Raw genomic sequence first — 22410 nt, forward strand, 5'->3', positions numbered from 1 at the left:
GAAAACGAAAAACAAAATTGAATAACGAATAACGGGAAAACTCGTTATTCGTTATTCGAATAACAAAAAAAAAAAAACGAATCCGGTGCTAACTTCACGGTGCCCACGAATTCTCATTTTTTTTCTTAGTTCGGAGGTCATCCAAGGTTTGTCATTTGGTCTTAAAGTGACAACTTTAGATGCAATACATAAATGAGCAAACTTTAGAAAAACATCAATAAAACGCTCACAGGCAACATCAACGGAGTCTCAATTTAGAAAAAGATCGATCCAATTATAATTAGAAATAAACTAGATTATTAAACAATTGAAAGTCTGCCCTCTTATACAGCCAAAGTTTACGCTTATAAATGGATCTAAAAGCACATGTAATTTTAATACAAGCAGTACAACCATCATGGTCACTGAAAGAGTTATCAACTGATACCACAGAAGAATCAAACAGGAAAGTGATTGAGTTAAAAGAATAAGGTCGAGTAGGCTGGATCTAGTCGGTCCGATACGAGTAGGTTTATTTATGACATTGGTTATACTAAAAGAATTCATAACGTCAAAAAGAACATGGTTAGTAGATGCAGTTAATAAGTCGACATTTAAATCACCAGTTACTGTAACATTTGGTGTGATATCTAGAGCATTGTTGATAGACGTACGCAGGTTTCCTCAGAAAGGTAAAGCAGAATGTTCAGGACCCAGTTTTACTAAAGGTCGTAAGTCCACACGTAGACGTAAACGTAGACGTAGACGTAACTTACGTCAAAAATCTGTTTTACTAAAGGTCGTAACTTTTACTTACGTGCAAAGTTACGTGTAAGTCTACGTCTGCCTCTGAGCACACGTAAGTTCACACGTAAGTCTACGTCTACACGTCACACACGTCACAACACAAACATGGCAGCGTTCTTGCTTTTACAACAATTACACACAGCAAAGATAAGGAGAGACCGAATCTTCCGAGATCGGAGTCAGCCCCTCGATACTTTATGCGACGAGGACTTAATCAGCCGCTACCGATTTACACGGAGAATTATTCTGGAGTTAGTCGACGGTGTGAACAACCATGTGTCCCCTGTAACAGGGAGGTCGCACGCCATCCCTACACAACTGCAGGTACGATTATTATATAATAGCAGCAATTCCAGTTTCTCCCGACAACGGAAGTAGGCATGTGAACATAGGGGGCGTTCATTGGGTAATACTTATCACTGCGCCGTAGAAACATAAAAAAACCGGCACAGTCCGGTATCACAATGCACCACCCGAGGGGATATGGAGTTGGAACAGGCGACAGTATCAATTCTAATATAATTAATGTAATGCTAAATAAATGGTATCAACACTTTTATATTCGACAGAGTTCATTGCACTGCATTTTAGTTATATTGGGGAGATAAATATACCAAAACCACAGCTAAGATCAACCACCGAAAAGAAAGTGTAGACAAGAAAGAAAAGAAATTACAAGTGTATTGCAATGGGGTAGCATATATTTTATCTCTACCATGTGCCCGAAGGAACACAGACGAAAGCCCTGATTCTGCAGGAATCGCTCATTATAGGTCACCTTTAACGAACATGTAGAGGGTTTGGTTTAATTTTGTTTAACGTCGGGTATATTATTTTATATTTCCCCAACATGCAGGGGGATTAATATCATTTAGGCAGATATTTTTCCTCATTTCACAAGTTCTTTCCTCAGCATTTCTTATGCAATCTGACTCAATTGAGGAACAAATAACACCATTAAATTGACATCTTCTGACTGGTTCTTTTTGTGAATTTTGTAATGAAAGTCATTTCATTAAATGTTTTTGGTTATGAATGCCAACTGAAAGCAGTTCAATGCTTAAATGCTAAAAAAAAGGAAAACAACAACAATACACATGTACATATTTTTATTGTGTGTATTATAAAGCCAAACAATGGCATACAAGATGGAAAATGTCTTTGACAAAACAAATTATATGATATCCATAATTATGGCCGTATTTGCATTTTCCAGGTTTTGATCACACTTCGTTATCTTGCAAAGGCCGATTTCTTCTCGGAAGTTGGCGATATCCATGGGGTATCAAAATCTTCTGTCTCCATTATTATACCTTCGGTTTGCCTCGCCCTATGCAATTTCTTAGATAATATAAAGTACCCAACAGCAATTGCTGATCTAAGGAAAATTAAAGAAATTTTTTATGGTATCGCCAACTTCCCAAATGTCATTGGCGCCATCGATAGGACATTAATCCCGATACAAGGCATGGCTGGAGATGATGAACCAGTCTATGTGTGTAGAAAAAAATTCCATGCACTTAACATTCAAGGAGTTGTGGATGCTGAAATGAAGTAAGCAATAATCAATATCAAATAGAGCCATTTAAGTTAGAAGTTAGGTGTTCAGACATGAAAATGACAAATAACATGCATTTCTCATTAAAATAAAATTTTCAACATATGCAAGTTCAGTCTATTTACACATTATATTTAGCATAAACTATTCAATTAATAGATTCATTATTCCATCTTTTCGTATTGCAGAGTTATCTGCTCTTGTGAGGTATTGATTGTTACGTAATTAGTTTGTGTGAGAAAATTATGTTGTTTTCTCAAAAAATTCTGAAGTTACTCTCACAAACAAATGACGTAACAATCAATACATGCTAACAAGAGCAGATAACTCTGCAATACGAAAAGACGGAATAGGCATTATCATCTTTTATCACATACTTGGTACTGGACACATTGTCTTGAAAACAGATGGATCTTGCATGTTTCTGCAACCGGATCACATTTCGAACTTCGATCTCTTTGTGAATCCTTGCGCTGAAACGTGCTGGACCCAGATACAACCATACCTGGTATGTATACTATATAGTAATATATACTTACTCGAAGGTTGACATGGATCGCAACCGTATTCTGCCTCAGTAAACAAGTCAACATCATTTCTCAAATAGATAACAGGTTTATTGACCCATTATTGAGCTGCAACATACAAATTAACAACCCTAGTTACAACTTATTCACTGTCATACAAATAAATTGAATTGATACATATATGTTGGATTAATAATGAGCTGCTGAATGTTACTGATAACACTAACAGTATGGGACCCTTAAGTACATAACCCAATCACATGTATATGTGTACTACATGGAAAGTGATGAGTATACACTATACATTCCATACTGTTAACTAGTTTAACAACTTAACCAATGTTAATAAGTTAACAATATATTATCAATTAAGCAATGAATGTTTTAGCAAATGTTGTTATGGTTCTATAGCACACATTGCTATTGCTGATTAACTTAATAAAGCCTGTTAGGGCTGTAAGTAAGTTTGTCAGCAATATGAATGTGTGTTATAGGACCATAACAACATTTGTGAAAATATTCATAAGACCATAACAACATTTGTGAAAATATTCATTATCTATATTTACAATGCATTACAATGGGAAAATGAAGAGCAAATGGTAATATACTGATATAACTTTTAGTTCTGAAGAAGGTCATTTTCATAAACAAACATTGTCTGGCTGGATCCAAGGAAGCTACCGGCCAAATTGATGACCTTCACCTTGAAAATGTAACTAGACCAATAAAGAACGGAGATAACTTGGATGATAGCCTCATTATTAGGTACATGTAGCACAACACCAATTATAATGAGTTACACATACATTTCACAGTTACAGAACAGGCACACAAGTCATATATACCTTTAAGAAACACTCGTTTTTCAGGTTTCTCAGTATCAACTGTCGGTTTCCTGGAGCGACACATGATGCCTATATCTTGATGTCATCAAATGTGCCAGATATAGTTAAAAATATCCCTGAAGGAGGTTGGTTGCTAGGAGACTCTGGCTACCCTCTAAAGGAGTATCTGATGATACCATTTCAGACACCTGTATCTGAGCAACAAGAGCGGTACAATAAGGCTCATTGTAAGACGAGGACCGTTGTGGAGAGGGCATTTGGTGTCCTGAAGTCCAGATTCAGGTATGCGATTCCAATGTATTCTCCTGGGGAGGTAAAAAGTCTTAATTATCATTGAATCAAAAGGTCAAATTCAGTAATTGTTTTCAATTCAATCATTCCTAATGAAACCTGATAAATGTTACATCTATCCATGTTTGGATATCTCTCTACCAATGATATCCAATTTCGTCTTGTATTATCTACATAAACAAGAGCTGTCATAGAACAGCATTACTCGTCTATAGCCAACATTTGTAAATTTAATAAGCCATCACTTGTGTTATATATTTAAATCAACAACAACATGTCAGTAACTTTTTATGATTTTTTGTTTTAAATATTTGATCTCCATGACCCCCACCCCCTCTGGCCAGGACTAGGAACGCACAGGCCGGTGACGTATTTACCAAAACCAGGACAAGGAACGCACAGGCCAGTGACGTATTTACCAAAACCAGGACTAGGAACGCACAGGCCAGTGACGTATTTATCAAAACCAGGACTAGGAACGCACAGGCCGGTGACGTATTTATCAAAACCAGGACTAGGAACGCACAGGCCAGTGACGTATTTACCAAAACCAGGACTAGGAACGCACAGGCCGGTGACGTATTTACCAAAACCAGGACTAGGAACGCACAGGCCGGTGACGTATTTACCAAAACCAGGACTAGGAACGCACAGGCCAGTGACGTATTTACCAAAACCAGGACTAGGAACGCACAGGCCGGTGACGTATTTACCAAAACCAGGACTAGGAACGCACAGGCCGGTGACGTATTTACCAAAACCAGGACTAGGAACGCACAGGCCAGTGACGTATTTACCAAAACCAGGACTAGGAACGCACAGGCCAGTGACGTATTTACCAAAACCAGGACTAGGAACGCACAGGCCGGTGACGTATTTACCAAAACCAGGACTAGGAACGCACAGGCCGGTGACGTATTTACCAAAACCAGGACTAGGAACGCACAGGCCAGTGACGTATTTACCAAAACCAGGACTAGGAACGCACAGGCCGGTGACGTATTTACCAAAACCAGGACTAGGAACGCACAGGCCGGTGACGTATTTACCAAAACCAGGACTAGGAACGCACAGGCCAGTGACGTATTTACCAAAACCAGGACTAGGAACGCACAGGCCAGTGACGTATTTACCAAAACCAGGACTAGGAACGCACAGGCCGGTGACGTATTTACCAAAACCAGGACTAGGAACGCACAGGCCGGTGACGTATTTACCAAAACCAGGACTAGGAACGCACAGGCCAGTGACGTATTTACCAAAACCAGGACTAGGAACGCACAGGCCAGTGACGTATTTACCAAAACCAGGACTAGGAACGCACAGGCCGGTGACGTATTTACCAAAACCAGGACTAGGAACGCACAGGCCGGTGACGTATTTACCAAAACCAGGACTAGGAACGCACAGGCCAGTGACGTATTTACCAAAACCAGGACTAGGAACGCACAGGCCAGTGACGTATTTACCAAAACCAGGACTAGGAACGCACAGGCCGGTGACGTATTTACCAAAACCAGGACTAGGAACGCACAGGCCGGTGACGTATTTACCAAAACCAGGACTAGGAACGCACAGGCCGGTGACGTATTTACCAAAACCAGGACAAGGAACGCACAGGCCAGTGACGTATTTACCAAAACCAGGACTAGGAACGCACAGGCCGGTGACGTATTTATCAAAACCAGGACTAGGAACGCACAGGCCGGTGACGTATTTACCAAAACCAGGACAAGGAACGCACAGGCCGGTGACGTATTTATCAAAACCAGGACTAGGAACGCACAGGCCAATGACGTATTTACCAAAACCAGGACAAGGAACGCACAGGCCGGTGACGTATTTATCATATTTTATGCATCGTTTGACGTAGTCCTCCAACACAACAATGTCTTTTGTAACCATTACTGTTAAGGTACATACCAGTAAAACCTCAGTATTCAATATCTTCGATGAAAAAGTTTCCATCTGAGGTAAGACATAAGTGACAACATTATGAATGCTATCGATACATCATGCAAGTCTGTTTTTGTTGTAAGCTGCAATTATTTTAAGCGTGAATGGCAAACTTTCACAATGAAACTAACCAGTGTGTATTCTTTTCGTGACGGACGAGAACATATGAATGTCATTATTCTATTAAATGATATGAGACGAAGTGAATTTCCGAAACTGATTCGTAAAAAACTGAGATGAAATAAGTCCTATTATATGGCCTGATGAAAACCATTGTGATAAAAATAAGCTCACTACAGCTAGAAAGGTATTTTGGAAAAAGTTCTTGAAACGAATTAATAATTGAAACAGAATGTTCGTGAAAAATCAATTAAATAACCAGAAAACGTTAAACTGATGTCGTGAATTAGTTTAGGAATGGGGTATTTTAAAAGAAAGTAAACAAAATCTATGTTAAAATAGTTTAAATCCTAATTGATTTTCATTTTTTAGAAAACTGTGATTATTGTGATGTTTGTGTATATAATTTATACAGTGTGTTTTGTATATTTATTGAGAACTGGTGTATATTTTGTTTAGAATTGTTTATAAAGTGAACATTCTTTCCAACTGTAATGTGTGTACTTATAAATGATTTATATACTATATATATTGTGCATAATGAGTTCAATTTCTAATTAAAAAATATATTAACTAATAGTCAAATCTTATTTTTAACTTCAAATGTAAGTGTTAGATTGCTTAGTGTTCAGAGTTCAGGCAAATTATATTGAATTACCTATAAAACTTTGTGGTTTTGTTCGATTTCTCAGCAATCACATTAAGATATAATCAACTATAACCCTGAACAGAACAGGTAATTGTTGGGGGACACAAAAATACAACAGGAAACAACCCACAAATCACTTGTTTTCCCGTTTAATAAAAAACGGTAACTCTCGATTACTTCTATATAGACCTGTTGTGGTAAATAATGTCTACCACTTATGAATAAGCAATGTTATGCGTTTAAGTTGTACAATATAGATAATTTTTCGAACAAAACACTTTGTTACGTAATCAAGCAAACTGTAACTAGAAAACACAAAATTGGGCTTCAGGAAACCCCCCACCCCGATAATTTTCTTGTATTTTCACCATTTTCCTCAATTTTTCCCCACATGGAACCCCCCCAAGGAAATTTGGAAACCCCCCCAAATAGGTCTCTGGATCCGCCAATGCTATATATGTATCTTCCACACTCAATCCCACATTCGAACTACCCGGAAGTTTACTTAACCTATGCAAAGAGAGCTTTGATTGTGCTGGCGATATCAGGTGTCACTCTACATAGTATTACGTCAGCAGGTGTAGGTTCAGTGAATACGAGATTGGAGAAAAAACTAAATAAAGCATTGTTAGTGTAACCAATTGTAAGCATCAATGAATTAATCGTTGTTAATATGAGCTACCTTGCCAGTCACTGAAAATTCACCAACTACTTCTTTTGTTTTCTATACTGGGTATGAAAACAGTCTGTTTTTAAAAGCATTATACATTATTTAAAATTAAGCTACATGCATTTAAATTAAAATACGATTTTAAGAAGCTAATGCGGGTTCCTTGATAAGTGCAGTGTTTACTTACTGTTATCGGGATATATTGTACAAGGCAGGTTATGCGTAGGTGTGTTTTGCCAGCAGCAAAAACAAAACCTTAGTTAAACATATCTTTGTAATGATATACACGTAAATACTTTCATCCTCAAACGACGAAGTCAAATGTGGCGGGCTATCAATACAAAAAAAGCAATCGTACATATCTGATTGGTTAACACAAAGATTTACACAAATAGGAGGATTAGCTGCGAAAGACTGTGGCCAATTAAATATGCTGATAAAGAGTTACCAACAGTGTTAGATATTGACAGTTTCATGGGGAACATAACTGTGAGTGACGATACATTCTGCATCATGCTATCAGTCATACAACATAAAGATATAGATATAGATATTGAGATCACAGTTTCAACACATCACTTTGATGAAATATATCTATCGGTTGTTGATGAAGATAAAGGCAGAAATGACTTCAACAGAACCCCAAAGTCGATATTCAATATTAATTACAGTTGGAGTGATGAAACAATAGTATTTACTCGAGAACAGATATCACAAAAGGCCGGATTAATGAAATATTCATACAATGTAGTGATTTATTATAATAAACCTAACAATCGACATTCTTAAGAACGAAGTCTTCAACTGAATATTTTTTTTAGATTACTAGACTGACCATGCTGTGTGCTGTCTTACCAAAGTTATGGTTTTATAAGGCTTAACGTCCTATCATCAGCTAAGGTCATTTTAAAGTCAAAGTGGTGGAAAACAGACAATGGTGATGATGCTTATTTTATGACGCAGATTAAGTTTGTTTACGCGGTTATCAAACAGACAGGATACCTTTCCTGACAAAACATTTGTTCAATTTCGTTTCTGTAGACTGCGTAAGGCATTAGCTTCCCCGAGAGCTAACAAAAATACAGACGTCCGCCTATATGTAATAGGGCACGTCATGCTATATTAAGTTTATGAATTTCAGCAGTTCACAAGATGGCGAACAACACCGTGGTGTACATCATCTGCTCTTTTGCCATGTTCCACATTACAGGTAACAAAACAACAAAATAATATCTGTTTTATATCACCTTAAACGTTACAATGACAATAGTGCTAATATAGAGATGACGTGGTAGCGTTTACTTAAGTAATGTCAGGTAACTTCTCATTAATTGATGAGCTTTAACTTCATTTATAACTACAGGTAACATTTACATTGGTGATGACGTAAAAACCTTGACTTAAATGATAGCAGGTAACATTTACATTAGTGATGACGTAAAAACATTGACTTAAATGATACCAGGTAACATTTACATTGGTGATGACGTAAAAACCTTGACTTATATGATACCAGGTAACATTCACATTAGTGATGACGTGAAAACCTTGACTTAAATGATACCAGGTAACATTTACATCAGTGATGACGTAAACACCTTGACTTAAATGATACCAGGTAACATTTACATTGGTGATGACGTAAAAACCTTGACTTAAATGATACCAAGCAACATTTACATTAGTAATGACGTAAAAACCTTGACTTAAATGATACCAGGTAACATTTACATTGGTGATGACGTAACAACCTTGACTTTAATGATACCAGGTAACATTTACATTCTTGATGAAATGGTTACATTTACTTCAGCGAAGACAGGTAACTTTTACTTCTCTAATGATGTGCTTACTTTTGCTTCAATGATGACGTGCTTACTTTTGTTTCAGCGATAACGTAGTCATTTATATGTCAGTGATGGCGTTGTAACTTTAACTTCAGTGATGATTATATAGTTAGTTCATTTTGCTTCAGGAATTTCAGATAATTTTACTTTTGTGATGACGTGGTGATCTTTTCATTAATGATTGCAGGCATCTGATGATGTTGGTTCAAAAAGAAAACAAGTTAATTTCATTACAGCAATATTTTAAATTGATATGCAAAGTATTCCTGACCTGTAGTATATTATCATGATAGGAATTTTTTGCATCAGGCATTCTTTTCTTTTAAGAACAGTGTTGTTTAAGCTATGAGATTTGAGTAACTGCTATGCATAATTAAATACATATCAAAGACTGAAAACATATAGTATTATTTGATTAAATGTTAGCATAACGTAAGATCCGGGTCACGATAAAAACAACAACAAATTGACTTCTAATCAAACGTGTCGTTACGCATGGTCTGTCTCATCTCAAAGCTATTCGTGTTTTCCGTCCCAGAAGTAATAACTTCTCTGCTATATGGTATCGTGTCAAATCCCCAACAATCCGACCTATTTATAAACTGTGGTGAAATATAAACATTATGACATATATGTACTTTTATGTCATTTAAATGTTATATATGTATTACCACACATATAGACACTGATGTTGCATTACCATATACACACACTGATAATGTATTACCATATACACACACTGATGATGTATTACCATATACACACACTGATGATATATTACCATATATACACTCTGATGATGTATTACCATATACAGACACTGATGATGTATTACCATATATATCTACACTGATGTTGTATTACCACATATATACACACTGATGATGTATTACCATATACACACACTGATGATGTATTACCACATATATACACACTGATGATGTATTACCACATATATACACACTGATGATGTATTACCATATGTACACACTGATGATGTATTACCATATACACACACTGATGATGTATTACCATATATACACTCTGATGATGTATTACCATATGTACACACTGATGATGTATTACCATATATACACACTGATGATGTATTACCATATATACACACTGATGATGTATTACCATATATACACTCTGATGATTTATTACCATATACAGACACTGATGATGTATTACCATATATATACACTGATGTTGTATTACCACATATATCCACACTGATGATGTATTACCATATATACACACTGATGATGTATTACCATATATATACACTGATGATATATAACAATATATATACACTGATGATGTAATACCGCATATATACACACTGATGAAATATTACCATATATATACACTGATGATATATTACCATATATACACAATGATGAGTATTACCATATATACACTCTGATGATATATTACCACACATATACACTGATGATGTATTACCACATATATACACTGATAATGTATTACCATATATACACACTCATAATGTATTACCATATATACACACTCATGATGTATTACCATATATACACACTCATGATGTATTACCATATATACACACTGATGATGTATTACCATATATACACTCTGATGATATATTACCACATATATACACACTGATGATATATTACCATATATACAAACTGATGATGTATTACCATATATACACTCTGATGATATATTACCACACCTATACACACTGATGATGTATAACCATATATATACACTGATAATGTATTACCATATATACACACTCATAATGTATTACCATATATACACACTCATGACATATTAGCATATATTCACACTCATGATATATTACCATATATACACACTGATGATGTATTATCATATATACATTCTGATGATGTATTACCATACATGCACTCTGATGATGTATTGCCACATATATACACACTGATGATGTATTACCATGTATACACTCTGATAATGTTTACCACATATACACACTGTTGATGCATTACCACACATACACACTGATGATGTTTACCACACATATACCCACTGATGATGTTTACCATATATATACACTCTGATGATGAATTACCATATATATACTCTGAAAACATACAAACATTAGCACATATGATATCGCTGATGACATATCAACTTTAAGACAAAAACAAAATCTGATGGTAGATATTTACTCTTAACATTAATCTCTATATAAATAAACACACTTTATGGATTTATATTAACTCCAATGACATATATAATATGATGACATGTATAGAGCATATGAACTCCAATGACATATACAATATGATGACATATAGAGTATTTAAACTCAAATGACATATACAATATGATGAGATGTATAGAGTATTTAAACGCCGATGACATATACAATATGATGACATGTATAGAGTATTTAAAAGCCAATGACATATACAATATGATGAGATGTATAGAGTATTTAAACGCCAATGACATATACAATATGATGACGTGTATAGAGTATTTAAACTCCAATTACATATACAATATGATGACCTATATAGAGGATTTAAACTCCAATGACATATACAATATGATGACCTATATAGAGGATTTAAACTCCAATGACATATACAATATGATGACATGTATAGAGTATTTAAACTCCAATGACATATACAACTGTATTATCGTCCAAAGCACAACAAATTTTACCTTGAAAGATGAACGTGATGCATTGATGTCATTTAATCTTTAACATTGCGAATAAATCCGATAAACTTCCTGGTTGACAAAATTTAAATTAACTGACAATACCGTCATAAAAGTTGTTAGGAGGAGCAACATATCTCGCAAACTTGCTCATTTGTGATTTTAGTATGTGTTTTGTAATGCATTTGCAAACAAAATATTTTTATTTTCACGTCATTGAATAGTGTCTGCATAGGCACCAAAACTGCATGTTGCGTTTTATAAAGCTGTTTATCAAAATTGATCATTTTTTTGTATTTTTTTAGCTGGAATGAATGGCTGCTGTGATGTCGTCACCATAGGAGCTGTGATAAATGTCAACTGTTCAGGATGTCGTCTACAAACTGTACCAGAGGATTTACCAATTAACGCGACTGCGTTAAATCTACATAACAACAACCTGACTATAATACATAAGGATTCTTTCAGATATCTACATCAACTAGACAATCTGACATTATCTTCCAACGTATTATCAAGGATTTCGCCAGGAGCATTTGACGGTTTGAAGAACCTAAAATACCTCGATTTATTAAACAACCTTCTCGATAATTCATCGTTTGATGTGTCCACTTTTCAACCTTTAATACGTTTGACACACCTGGATATACGACAAAATAGGTTTCATTTAAAGAAAACCTATCCCGAGCATGCAATACCGTACTTGTCACAGGTTGAAACCCTACACATAGATGCTTTCGAAGGATTCCGTTTCGGAATTGGGTTTTTGAATTTGACCAAGCTTAAACAAATCAATTTGAATCAAGTTATAAGAGATAGAATATCGATTCTGAATTCGACATTCGTTGGACTTGAGCGGACAGCCATATCTCATTTAGTTTTACAGTTACGAATGAAAAGGTTTGAAATAAACGCATTGTTCCCATTTCGCCATCTAATATCACTCAAGTTCGATTCAAGGCGAACAATTGAAATCAGAGATGTCCTAACAACACTTTACGGATTACAAAAGAGAAAAATGGAATATCTAGCATTGACAGGGAACCGCTATTTGACTGACAGTGGTGTATTGTTGGTGAAATCGGACTTCGTGTATCTACGCACAATAGGTGTTCGAAGACTTGATCTTACTAAGAATAATATAAAGGGCATAGACATGGGCGCTGTGTTGTCATGGTCGAGTAGAAAATGTCTGGAAATATTAGATATGTCCTCAAATAAGTTCAAGTCCTTTCAACTTTTTACCCTTCTGGTATTGTTTCCATCTATAACTCATGTATATGGCTCAAAACAAACACAACAAACGGTAAGGAAACGTTCAGCAGAGTTTATAACAAAACACACGATCTTTCTACCCCATTCTCTTATATATGTAAATGTATCCTGGGACCCTATTGGATTTACTGAAAATATAACATTTTCTGAAAGTAATGGTCTCAGAGTCCTGGATGTGAGTTATCCGTTGAGGCATCCGTCGTGCTCCTATGGACGTTTAAAAGGTTTGGTCAATCTAACAGAATTCTACATATCAGGATTTGAGTGTTCATATCCTAATCCGGAAATGTTTGCCGATATGCCAAACCTTTTAAAATTAGAAGCAAAACAATGTAGCCTCGGACATGTGCTTGCCAAAGATAACAGTTTATTATTCAAAGGAAGGTACAATCTCACTGTCCTGGATCTTTCCGCGAATAACATAGATTTATTGAGCCCCAGAATATTTGCGGATCAGCAATATTCGCTGAAAACGTTAACTCTCGCTTCAAATAAGTTGGTTAGCCTCCATACGCACATCATGATGGAACTTCATGCCTTAGAATCTTTAGATGTAAGTCATAATGTCATATCGACGTTGACAAAATCAGACATTGCACTTCTGGATACACATCAAACTAAATCTCCAACATTCAAAGTGAATCTGTTCGGAAACCCGTTGATGTGCAGCTGTGAAGTACTGGACTTCCTTGACTGGGTTGGCACAACCAACATATTATATAACAGAGAGGATCTTTCGTGCAGTACACCAGATGGCAGTCAGATAAAGGTGATGACGTTCCTTCAAACCTTTGGTCAGTTTAAGGAGAGTTGTGCTTCTCAATTCTGGTTAATCACATCTCTGATAATGACCATCGTTCTCATTATTACGGCTTTCCTATCCCGAGTGGTCTTCAGACACAGTGTGAAATTAAGAGTGTGGTGTAGACGGCCTTTGGACAATATAGTATTCCCATTCGATGTCTTTATAACTTACTGTGATGATGATACTAAATGGGTTGCTAAAACACTTTCCCCTTGGCTTGACCAGGAAAATATTGAATACTGTTTTGATGAAAAAAGTTTCGCTCCAGGGTTAAACATAAGTGACAACATTATGAACGCTATCGATAACTCACGCAAGTCTGTTTTTGTTGTAAGCTGCAATTATTTTAAGAGTGAATGGCAAACATTCACAATGCAACTAACCAGTGAGTATTCTTTTCGTGACGGACGAGAAAATATGAATGTCATTATTCTATTAAATGATATGAAACGAAGTGAATTTCCTAAGCTGATTCGTAAAAACTGAGATGAAATAAGGCCTATCACATGGCCTAACGATCGCAGTTCTGATGAAAGTGAGCTTACCACAGCTAGAAAGGTATTTTGGAAAAAGTTGTTGAAACGAATTAGTAATGGAAACAGAAATTACGGTGAAAATTCTTGTTCCGAATCAACAGTGTGATCTACGTATACGTTCAGTATGATTACCATAACACGTCAAACTGGAGTTGAGAATTCATTTTGGGATGGGGGTATGGTAAAAAGTAAAAATAGATTTGTGTTTAAATAGCTTAAATCCTAATAGACTTTCATTACCATCCTATGTATTTTGTGAATATTCTATTACTATGCACTTGTATTCAATATGTCAATGTGTATATAGTGTACATATATCAAATACTTCTTAGTACGCGGAAGTATACTTAAGCAATAACAAATTCTAGATCGCTTTAATTGCCCTGGTGATAACAGGTGTTACTGTACATAGCTTAACGTCTATAGTTGTAGGTTCAGTACACACAAAAAATAGAAGAAAAAAAACATAGCCTTGTTTTTATAATCGTTTCATGTAAATACGACATATTGGTTGTTAATTAAAGCGCCTGAAATTTCAATAACTTACTTCCCTTTGTTTTCTAAACAGAGTATGAAAAGGGCTGTTTTCAAAACCTTTCCAGAAAAGTAATTATTTTGCATTTTATTTAATTCTATATACATGAAAATTAAAATGGTATTTTAAAGGATTTTATGTGTGTTTTATATATGTACTGTGTTTTGTGTTTATTTTATCTCACTATGTTATGTAAAGCTTTGTAAACAAGACGCAGAAGGTGATGCAATAAATAAAAAAAATGCATCTGTTCTGGAATTCTGGAATCAGTAGCGAAACCAAAGCAAACATCTACTGTATCACGAGACATTTATATTTTTTCTTAACACCCATCCAATTTCTTGCTGTAACGATAACCTCAAATATTGAGGTAAATCAATCATCATTTGAGTTGTTGACTCAATGTAGAAACAGAAATTTAATTGAGAAATCCTGTTCCGAATCAACAGTGTGATTAAGGATGAGCATAACAACCATAAACGTTAAAATTAAGTCGATATTTTATTTGGGATGGGGTATGTTAATATTTTTTTTAAATACCTTTAATCGTAATACATTTCCATTATCAGCCTATGTATTTTGTGTGTATTTAAACACCTGTATTTATAAGTGTTGTGTTTATTGTGCACTTATATTCATTATGTCAATTTTGTTAAGACTTTTAAGTTCAGGGATGTTTACTTTAGAAAGAAATCTGTATCGCGATGATTTGCAACATCAGGTGTTACTGTACCTAGCTTTACGTATGTAGTTGTAGGTTCAGTGTACAAGAAAGGAGAAAACAAAACAAAGCCTTGTTAATACAACCGTTTAACGTGTACAAAACTAATTAGTTGTTAACTTTTTTTTACAGGCGCCTGAAATTACAATATCTACATCATGAATTTCTTATCTATACAGAGTATGAAATAGTTGCTTTCAAAGCGTTCTGAATAAGTGTTTATTTTATTTAACGCTACATAAATGAAAACTGAAATAAAGTTTCTAAAAATAGTATGTTACTTTTTTTTTTTTTAAATAAACTGTGTTTAATGTCTTTTACCTGACCCGACTTTGTAAACATGACGCGGAAGGGGATGGCAATGATCTCCCGACTTTGTAAACATGACGCGGAAGGTGATGGCAATGATCTACCGGGCGTCAGATGTATGCTTGTTTTTCTAAGAGCAGAAAAACAAAAAGCAAAGACACCTTATATATCTGTTCTTGAATCCGTAGCGAAACCCAAGGCTGCTTTATGACAATTCATCTAGTTTTTTGTAACACACCTCACTTCCTTACTGTAGCGGTAGCCTCTGGTAAGGTGGGACACCAGTACTCATTTGAGTGGTTGACTCAAGGAGGAAAATATTGAAAAGACTGTGGACTTTTAGAGATGTTGCTGAGAGTTAGCAGGAATGTAATCTATTAATAGTTTTGGGGTTACCTAAGGTAGCAGTTTACAGTAGAGGGTTGTGGCCATGGGTGATATTTTTGTTAAATGGCTAACCCCTATAAAGTGATATGTAAAAAAATATAAAAAAAACGTACTAAAATTGGTATAAGCATGATGTGGGCTATGTGAGCGTCACACTTGCAAAAAAAAATGGAATTTTTTGGTTCGAGAATATAATTTTGGTCATAATCCGAAAGGGTGCGTACACATGAAAAGCTAGCTTTACAGGAGGTAAACTTTTGACAACAGCACACGACGCAAAATTGCAAAAAAAACAAGCTGTACAACTTTACTGGGACCCAGATAATTCTGCAACCAAGTAAGTAATCTTTAATTTCAGACAGAACTTAGGAAAATAATTACTAGTTGCGGGGGTCAAATTTTGGGTCAAAAATAGCATTATTTGGTAATTTTTGATGTGGTAACCATGGTTTTCACACAAGTGACATACATAGAAAAAAGAGGTTTATACACTTCTCAGTATCTTATATGTATTATAAATATAACGCAGTTTACAAATATATATACATGTATATATATGTTGTGTAGGGTAAATCCGCTGTGTTTACATTTCCTCGACATGTACCTTGTTTTTCAGAGTCGGGCCATTTCTACTGTACACTGCTACCTAAAGTGATGATACATGGTCTGTAGCATAGTGTCAGTCATATAATAATATGACAATTGGATCACAGATTTAACACAGAATTATTGTGAGATGCAAAATGTATTGATAGTTTATGACGATAGAGCAGGTAAAGGCAAGACAGACAGAATAACAAAGTCAATTTTACCTTACTGTTCAGGTAATTAAAATGTAGTATTGATGCCATTTATTGTTTCGAAAATGTCTTTGAATATCAAATGATCAGATTATGAGAATATTTTAAACTATTAACAATAATGCAGTAGAACTGACGTAACGATGTACTCTTGAATGGAATAAACGTAGCAATTGACTGTATTTATCGAAATAAACATCACGATTCATGAGTCGATTTCAAAATTATTTCAATTGATATGTTGATTTCGTTTAGTTGCTGTGCTGACCAATCCATACACTACTGTTAAATTCGAATTTATCTTTCTCACATTGAATTTAAATGAAATGTTCGTAAATGAAAATGTCACCACAAAACATTCAATTCATAGCAGATTAATTTGTTGTTCGGACATATCTTCGCGTTTATTTAGTAAAATAGGGTTTCAATATTCAAAAATGTTGTTACTGGCCTTTACTATAAATAGATCTGTTTCACGACCAATGCTTCAAATATGTTAATTTACCTGTAATGAGTCAATTTGTTGATGTACTGACGTGCAAAGTGATGTTTTGAATTACTCTCTTGATGTATATAAATCGTTACAACCACATAATCGCTATTTCCTGACGGTTATGATGTTTATTATCGTGGGTCATTTTTGCGTTTGTCACATTATTCTACGAAACAACTTTCGTGCAATAGCAAAAATATCATCCCGCCGAAAATAGTACATAGTGTACGTTGAGTTTATTAAAGATATAATGCATTAACGTATTATGGTATATATACATATGGTGAATGTGTGTATACTGTGTAAGTGTGTGTGACGTTTCCCCTATGTTCCCTGTCTCTGTCAGTTTACGTGTAGGTGTATAACGTTATATTTTTGGATGTTCCCTAGTCACTGTCAGTTTACGTGTAGGTGTATAACGTTATATTTTTAGATGTTCACTGTCTCTGTCAGTTTACGTGTAGGTGTATTACGTTATATTTTTAGATGTTCCCTGTCTCTGTCAGTTTACGTGTAGGTTTATAACGTTATATTTTTAGATGTTCCCTGTCTCTATCAGTTTACGTGTAGGTGTATTACGTTATATGTTAACGTGTTCCCTGTCACTGTCAGCTTACGTGTAGGTGTATAACGTTATATGTTAACGTGTTCCCTGTCTCTGTCAGTTTACGTGTAGGAGTATTACGTTATATGTTAACGTGTTCCCTAGTCACTGTCAGTTTACGTGTAGGTGTATTACGTTATAGTTTAACATGTTCCCTGTCTCTGTCAGTTTACGTGTAGGTTTATAACGTTATATTTTTAGATGTTCCCTGTCTCTATCAGTTTACGTGTAGGTGTATTACGTTATATGTTATCGTGTTCCCTGTCTCTGTCAGTTTACGTGTAGGTGTATAACGTTATATGTTAACGTGTTCCCTGTCTCTGTCAGTTTACGTGTAGGGGTATTACGTTATATGTTAACGTGTTCCCTAGTCACTGTCAGTTTACGTGTAGGTGTATAACGTTATATTTTTAGATGTTCACTGTCTCTGTCAGTTTACGTGTAGGTGTATTACGTTATAGTTTAGCATGTTCCCTGTCTCTGTCAGTTTACGTGTAGGTGTATTACGTTATAGTTTAGCATGTTCCCTGTCTCTGTCAGTTTACGTGTAGGTGTATTACGTTATATGTTAACATGTTCCCTGTCTCTGTCAGTTTACCTGTAGGTGTATTACGTTATATTTTTTAGATGATCCCCAATCTCTGTCAGTTTATGTGTAGGTGTATTACGTTGTATATTAAGATGTTCCCCGTCTCTGTCAGTTTACGTGTTTCCATGGCTGTGATATAGGCTAAAACCTGTCCACTCGCTGACCTCTGACCTGTAACCTGTAACTTTTCTTGACAAAAATTACAAAAAATAACCCACTTATAACAAGAATAAGCCAGTAGTTTCGAGTATGATTCTAACTACAAATATCATATAAAAATAGGTGACTATCCCCGGGGTCCAATAGTACTACATGTAGATAATAGACGGATAACCATAACAGGTTGCATAATTACCACATAAATGATACTCAAAAATCATACATAAATACATACTCTCACTGAGAAACCTTTGTAATTAAACCTACTGGCCTAATGGTGTTATTTGACCACCCTAGATTGTTCACACATTACTGTAGATATACCGTTTATTAGTAATCTAGTACAACCAGTCTGTCCACAGCACAATGCATAAGTACATGTCCCTCCGCAAACAACTGTCTCTGCGGCGCACAGAATTACATCGTCCTTTCACCATGAACTGCTGAAGTCGCCTCGGTGTAGAGGAGATCGGACATCATAAGACCACGACGAACTGTAGGGGAACATCGGACATCCACCACCACTGAGAGCTTCATCCCAGTCGTAGTACCAGTAATATAGTTGTACCAATAATATAGTTGTACCAATAATACAGTTGTACCAGTAATATAGTTGTACCAATAATATAGTTGTACCAATACTATAGTTGTACCAATATCGTTGTACCAATAATACAGTTGTACCAATAGTATAGTTGTAAAAGTTCATCGTAGAACCAGTACTACACACTGCGGCCCCTTCATAACTTCAGCCGCCACGTGTTCTTGTTTACTGTTTACATGTGTCAGGTCACGTGACTAGCCGCACGCCTGCCTACCGCATGGTTGCTAATACAACACCACCTTGGACTGGTATTAACAAAATACAAACTTTTACTGTCATGAACTAATCTATTAGGCTTAACATGGATATAATTGAATAATATTTACATATATATTCCACTCTCAACGAGGCAAAGCACGTAATATTTTAGCTTAACGACCACCTCGGCTATACTATACTCAGACAGTAGAGTGCCGCTGACAGCGACTACTTAACTTGACTTATAGCTGAACAAATATTTACTGACAGCTTAATTCATAATTATTAACATAAACCATATGCATTTGTATCTAAGTGTAACATAACACTCACCCCCGGGGACTCTTCCTAACCTCGCTCTAGCCCATCATGTTCGCAGGTACCTCACTCCGTGTGGGAAAAATGGCGACTGCCACGAATTGATTAGCCCGTGTTCTCACTACTAAGTGTAAGCTACGCTCGGATTGAAATGAAATAATAATCATTCAAAAAATGAAGATTAACAACGACTATCCAATGATCTTCCTTCTGTACATACCAACCCGCAATCGGCCCCCTCTGTACTTATATATATACAATAACCTGTGATCGATAACCCTCGGTACTATCGTATCATATGTACACATGACTATGTGACATTGCCTCCCTTCCTTAAAAAAAGATTTTACATCTTTTTAACTAACCATCTCCCAAAGTCTTTAAACTGTTAAAACGACAACTACACTGGCAATGTATATTATACCCTAACCAACCTATCAACAGTATTCTGCTTTGGGCCAATAGGCTTTAGGCTATGACTCGGCTCAAGTAGTCTGCTCCTATGTTTTCTCTCCCAGGGATTGCCTGTATCCTCATCCTGTATGGTTGAAGCAGGAGTGCCCATCGCATGAGTCGCGCGTTGGCCACCTTCTTATCCGTTAAACTCATCAATGGATGATGATCAGTTTGTACACAGAACTCTGTGCCCAACAAGTACTGTGCAAATTTATTGACACCCCATGTCAATGCCAGACACTCCTTCTCGATAACTGAATNCGTAGAAAACGCGTTTTCCTTTGCAGTGTCCCACACAACTTTGTTAGGCATTCCCTTTCTGGTGAGACCTGTGAGTGGGACCGCGATGCTAGCAAAGTTTGGTATGTACTTCCTGTAGAAACTAACAAGCCCAATGAAAGATCGAACTTGTTTTTTTTGTTGTTGGCCTGGGTGCCTGTAGTATCGCGTCCAGCTTAGCTGCGGCTGGCTGAATAATGTCTCGTCCAACCACATGGCCAATGCAGTCTATGCCTTCGTACCCAATTAAACATTTGGATGGTCTCGCAGTCAAATTAGTCTCTCAGTGTGGTTACCTGCTGCTCCCATGTTTTGGTAAAGATAATAATATCATCCACAAAGTTATCCAGGTTGTCCATTCCCTTAAGTAATTTCTTCATGAGCCTGTTGAATATTGAGGGCGAGTTGAGCAATCCAAAAGACATTACCTTATAATGAAAGAGCCCAAACGGTGTCGAGAATGCATTTTCTTTCTGTCTGCCTGGTCCAATGGGACCTGCCAATATCCATTGCTCAGGTCTAATTTATTATAAAACTGGTTACCTGCCAACTTTACAAACAAATCATCAGCTGACGTCATCGGTTCTGCATCAAAAAGTGTCACCATATTCAACTGCCGATAGTCAATACAGAAACGACATCCACCATCTGTTTTCCGCACCAACACAATTGGCGAATTGTTGTCTGACTCTGACGGTTATATAACCCCCATAGAAAGCATCTTGTCGACTTCTGTTTTTACAGTGTCTATAATTTTATTGTAATGGGGTAGGGTTTAACACGTACTGGTTCAGGTGTTGTCGTATTGACCTCGTCTGTAGCTAACTTTGTGCATCCCGGCAAATCGGTTAATACATCCTTGAATTCATCCAATAACGCAATGGTTTCCCCACGATGTTTCTGTGTCATGTTTTCTGCCCTGTTGACATCAGAGACAGTCTCGGTAGCTTCCAAATGTGGTGACAGTAATGAATTTTCCTCCTTGATGTCCTATAAGTTATCTTCACTGTCCTCATAAGTCCCCTCTAGTACGGATACCGCTGCACATTCAAACACACCAATTTTAGTGTCTGTCACTGACAAGTTTTTACGTTCCACATACTCTTTCAACGTGTTAGCATGAACAGTTTTGATTTTTCCTGCTACATTGATCTTGTAGTCAAGTGACCCAACTTTCTCCTCCACAGGATATGGTCCCTTCCACTGAAGTTCCAGAATATAAATGTATCGTATTTTAAACATGTATTGAAATAGCCCATACACAATTATAGCATAAATACAACCAAATCAAACAGGGTGGGCAAGGCTTAGCATTAGTCCTATCCAACAGAGAACGTAGAAAATACACGATTCGGTAGGAGAAACTATATTAGCTTCAGCTCAACATAATTTA

At 36.1% G+C, this 22410-nt stretch overlaps 1 protein-coding gene across 1 annotated transcript; it reads left to right on the plus strand.

Moving 5' to 3' along the window:
• The first annotated feature begins 8493 nt into the window (after positions 1-8493).
• Positions 8494-16063, plus strand: LOC110457304 (toll-like receptor 6). The gene is made up of 2 exons (XM_021508511.1): positions 8494-8615; positions 12255-16063. The coding sequence occupies exons 1-2, from the start codon at positions 8558-8560 to the stop codon at positions 14513-14515; spliced, it is 2319 nt and encodes a 772-aa protein (XP_021364186.1). The 5' UTR covers positions 8494-8557; the 3' UTR covers positions 14516-16063.
• The last annotated feature ends 6347 nt before the right edge of the window (positions 16064-22410 follow it).

This window comes from Mizuhopecten yessoensis, unplaced genomic scaffold, assembly GCF_002113885.1.
Source record: "Mizuhopecten yessoensis strain PY_sf001 unplaced genomic scaffold, ASM211388v2 scaffold9085, whole genome shotgun sequence".
NCBI classification, from domain to species: Eukaryota; Metazoa; Mollusca; class Bivalvia; order Pectinida; family Pectinidae; genus Mizuhopecten; species Mizuhopecten yessoensis.

Coding starts and splice junctions, on each gene's coding strand:
- LOC110457304 (XM_021508511.1), top strand. CDS start 8,558: ATGGCGAACAACACCGTGGTGTACATCATCTGCTCTTTTGCCATGTTC. Junction 8,616..12,254: donor TGCCATGTTCCACATTACAG/GTAACAAAACAA, acceptor GTATTTTTTTAG/CTGGAATGAATGGCTGCTGT.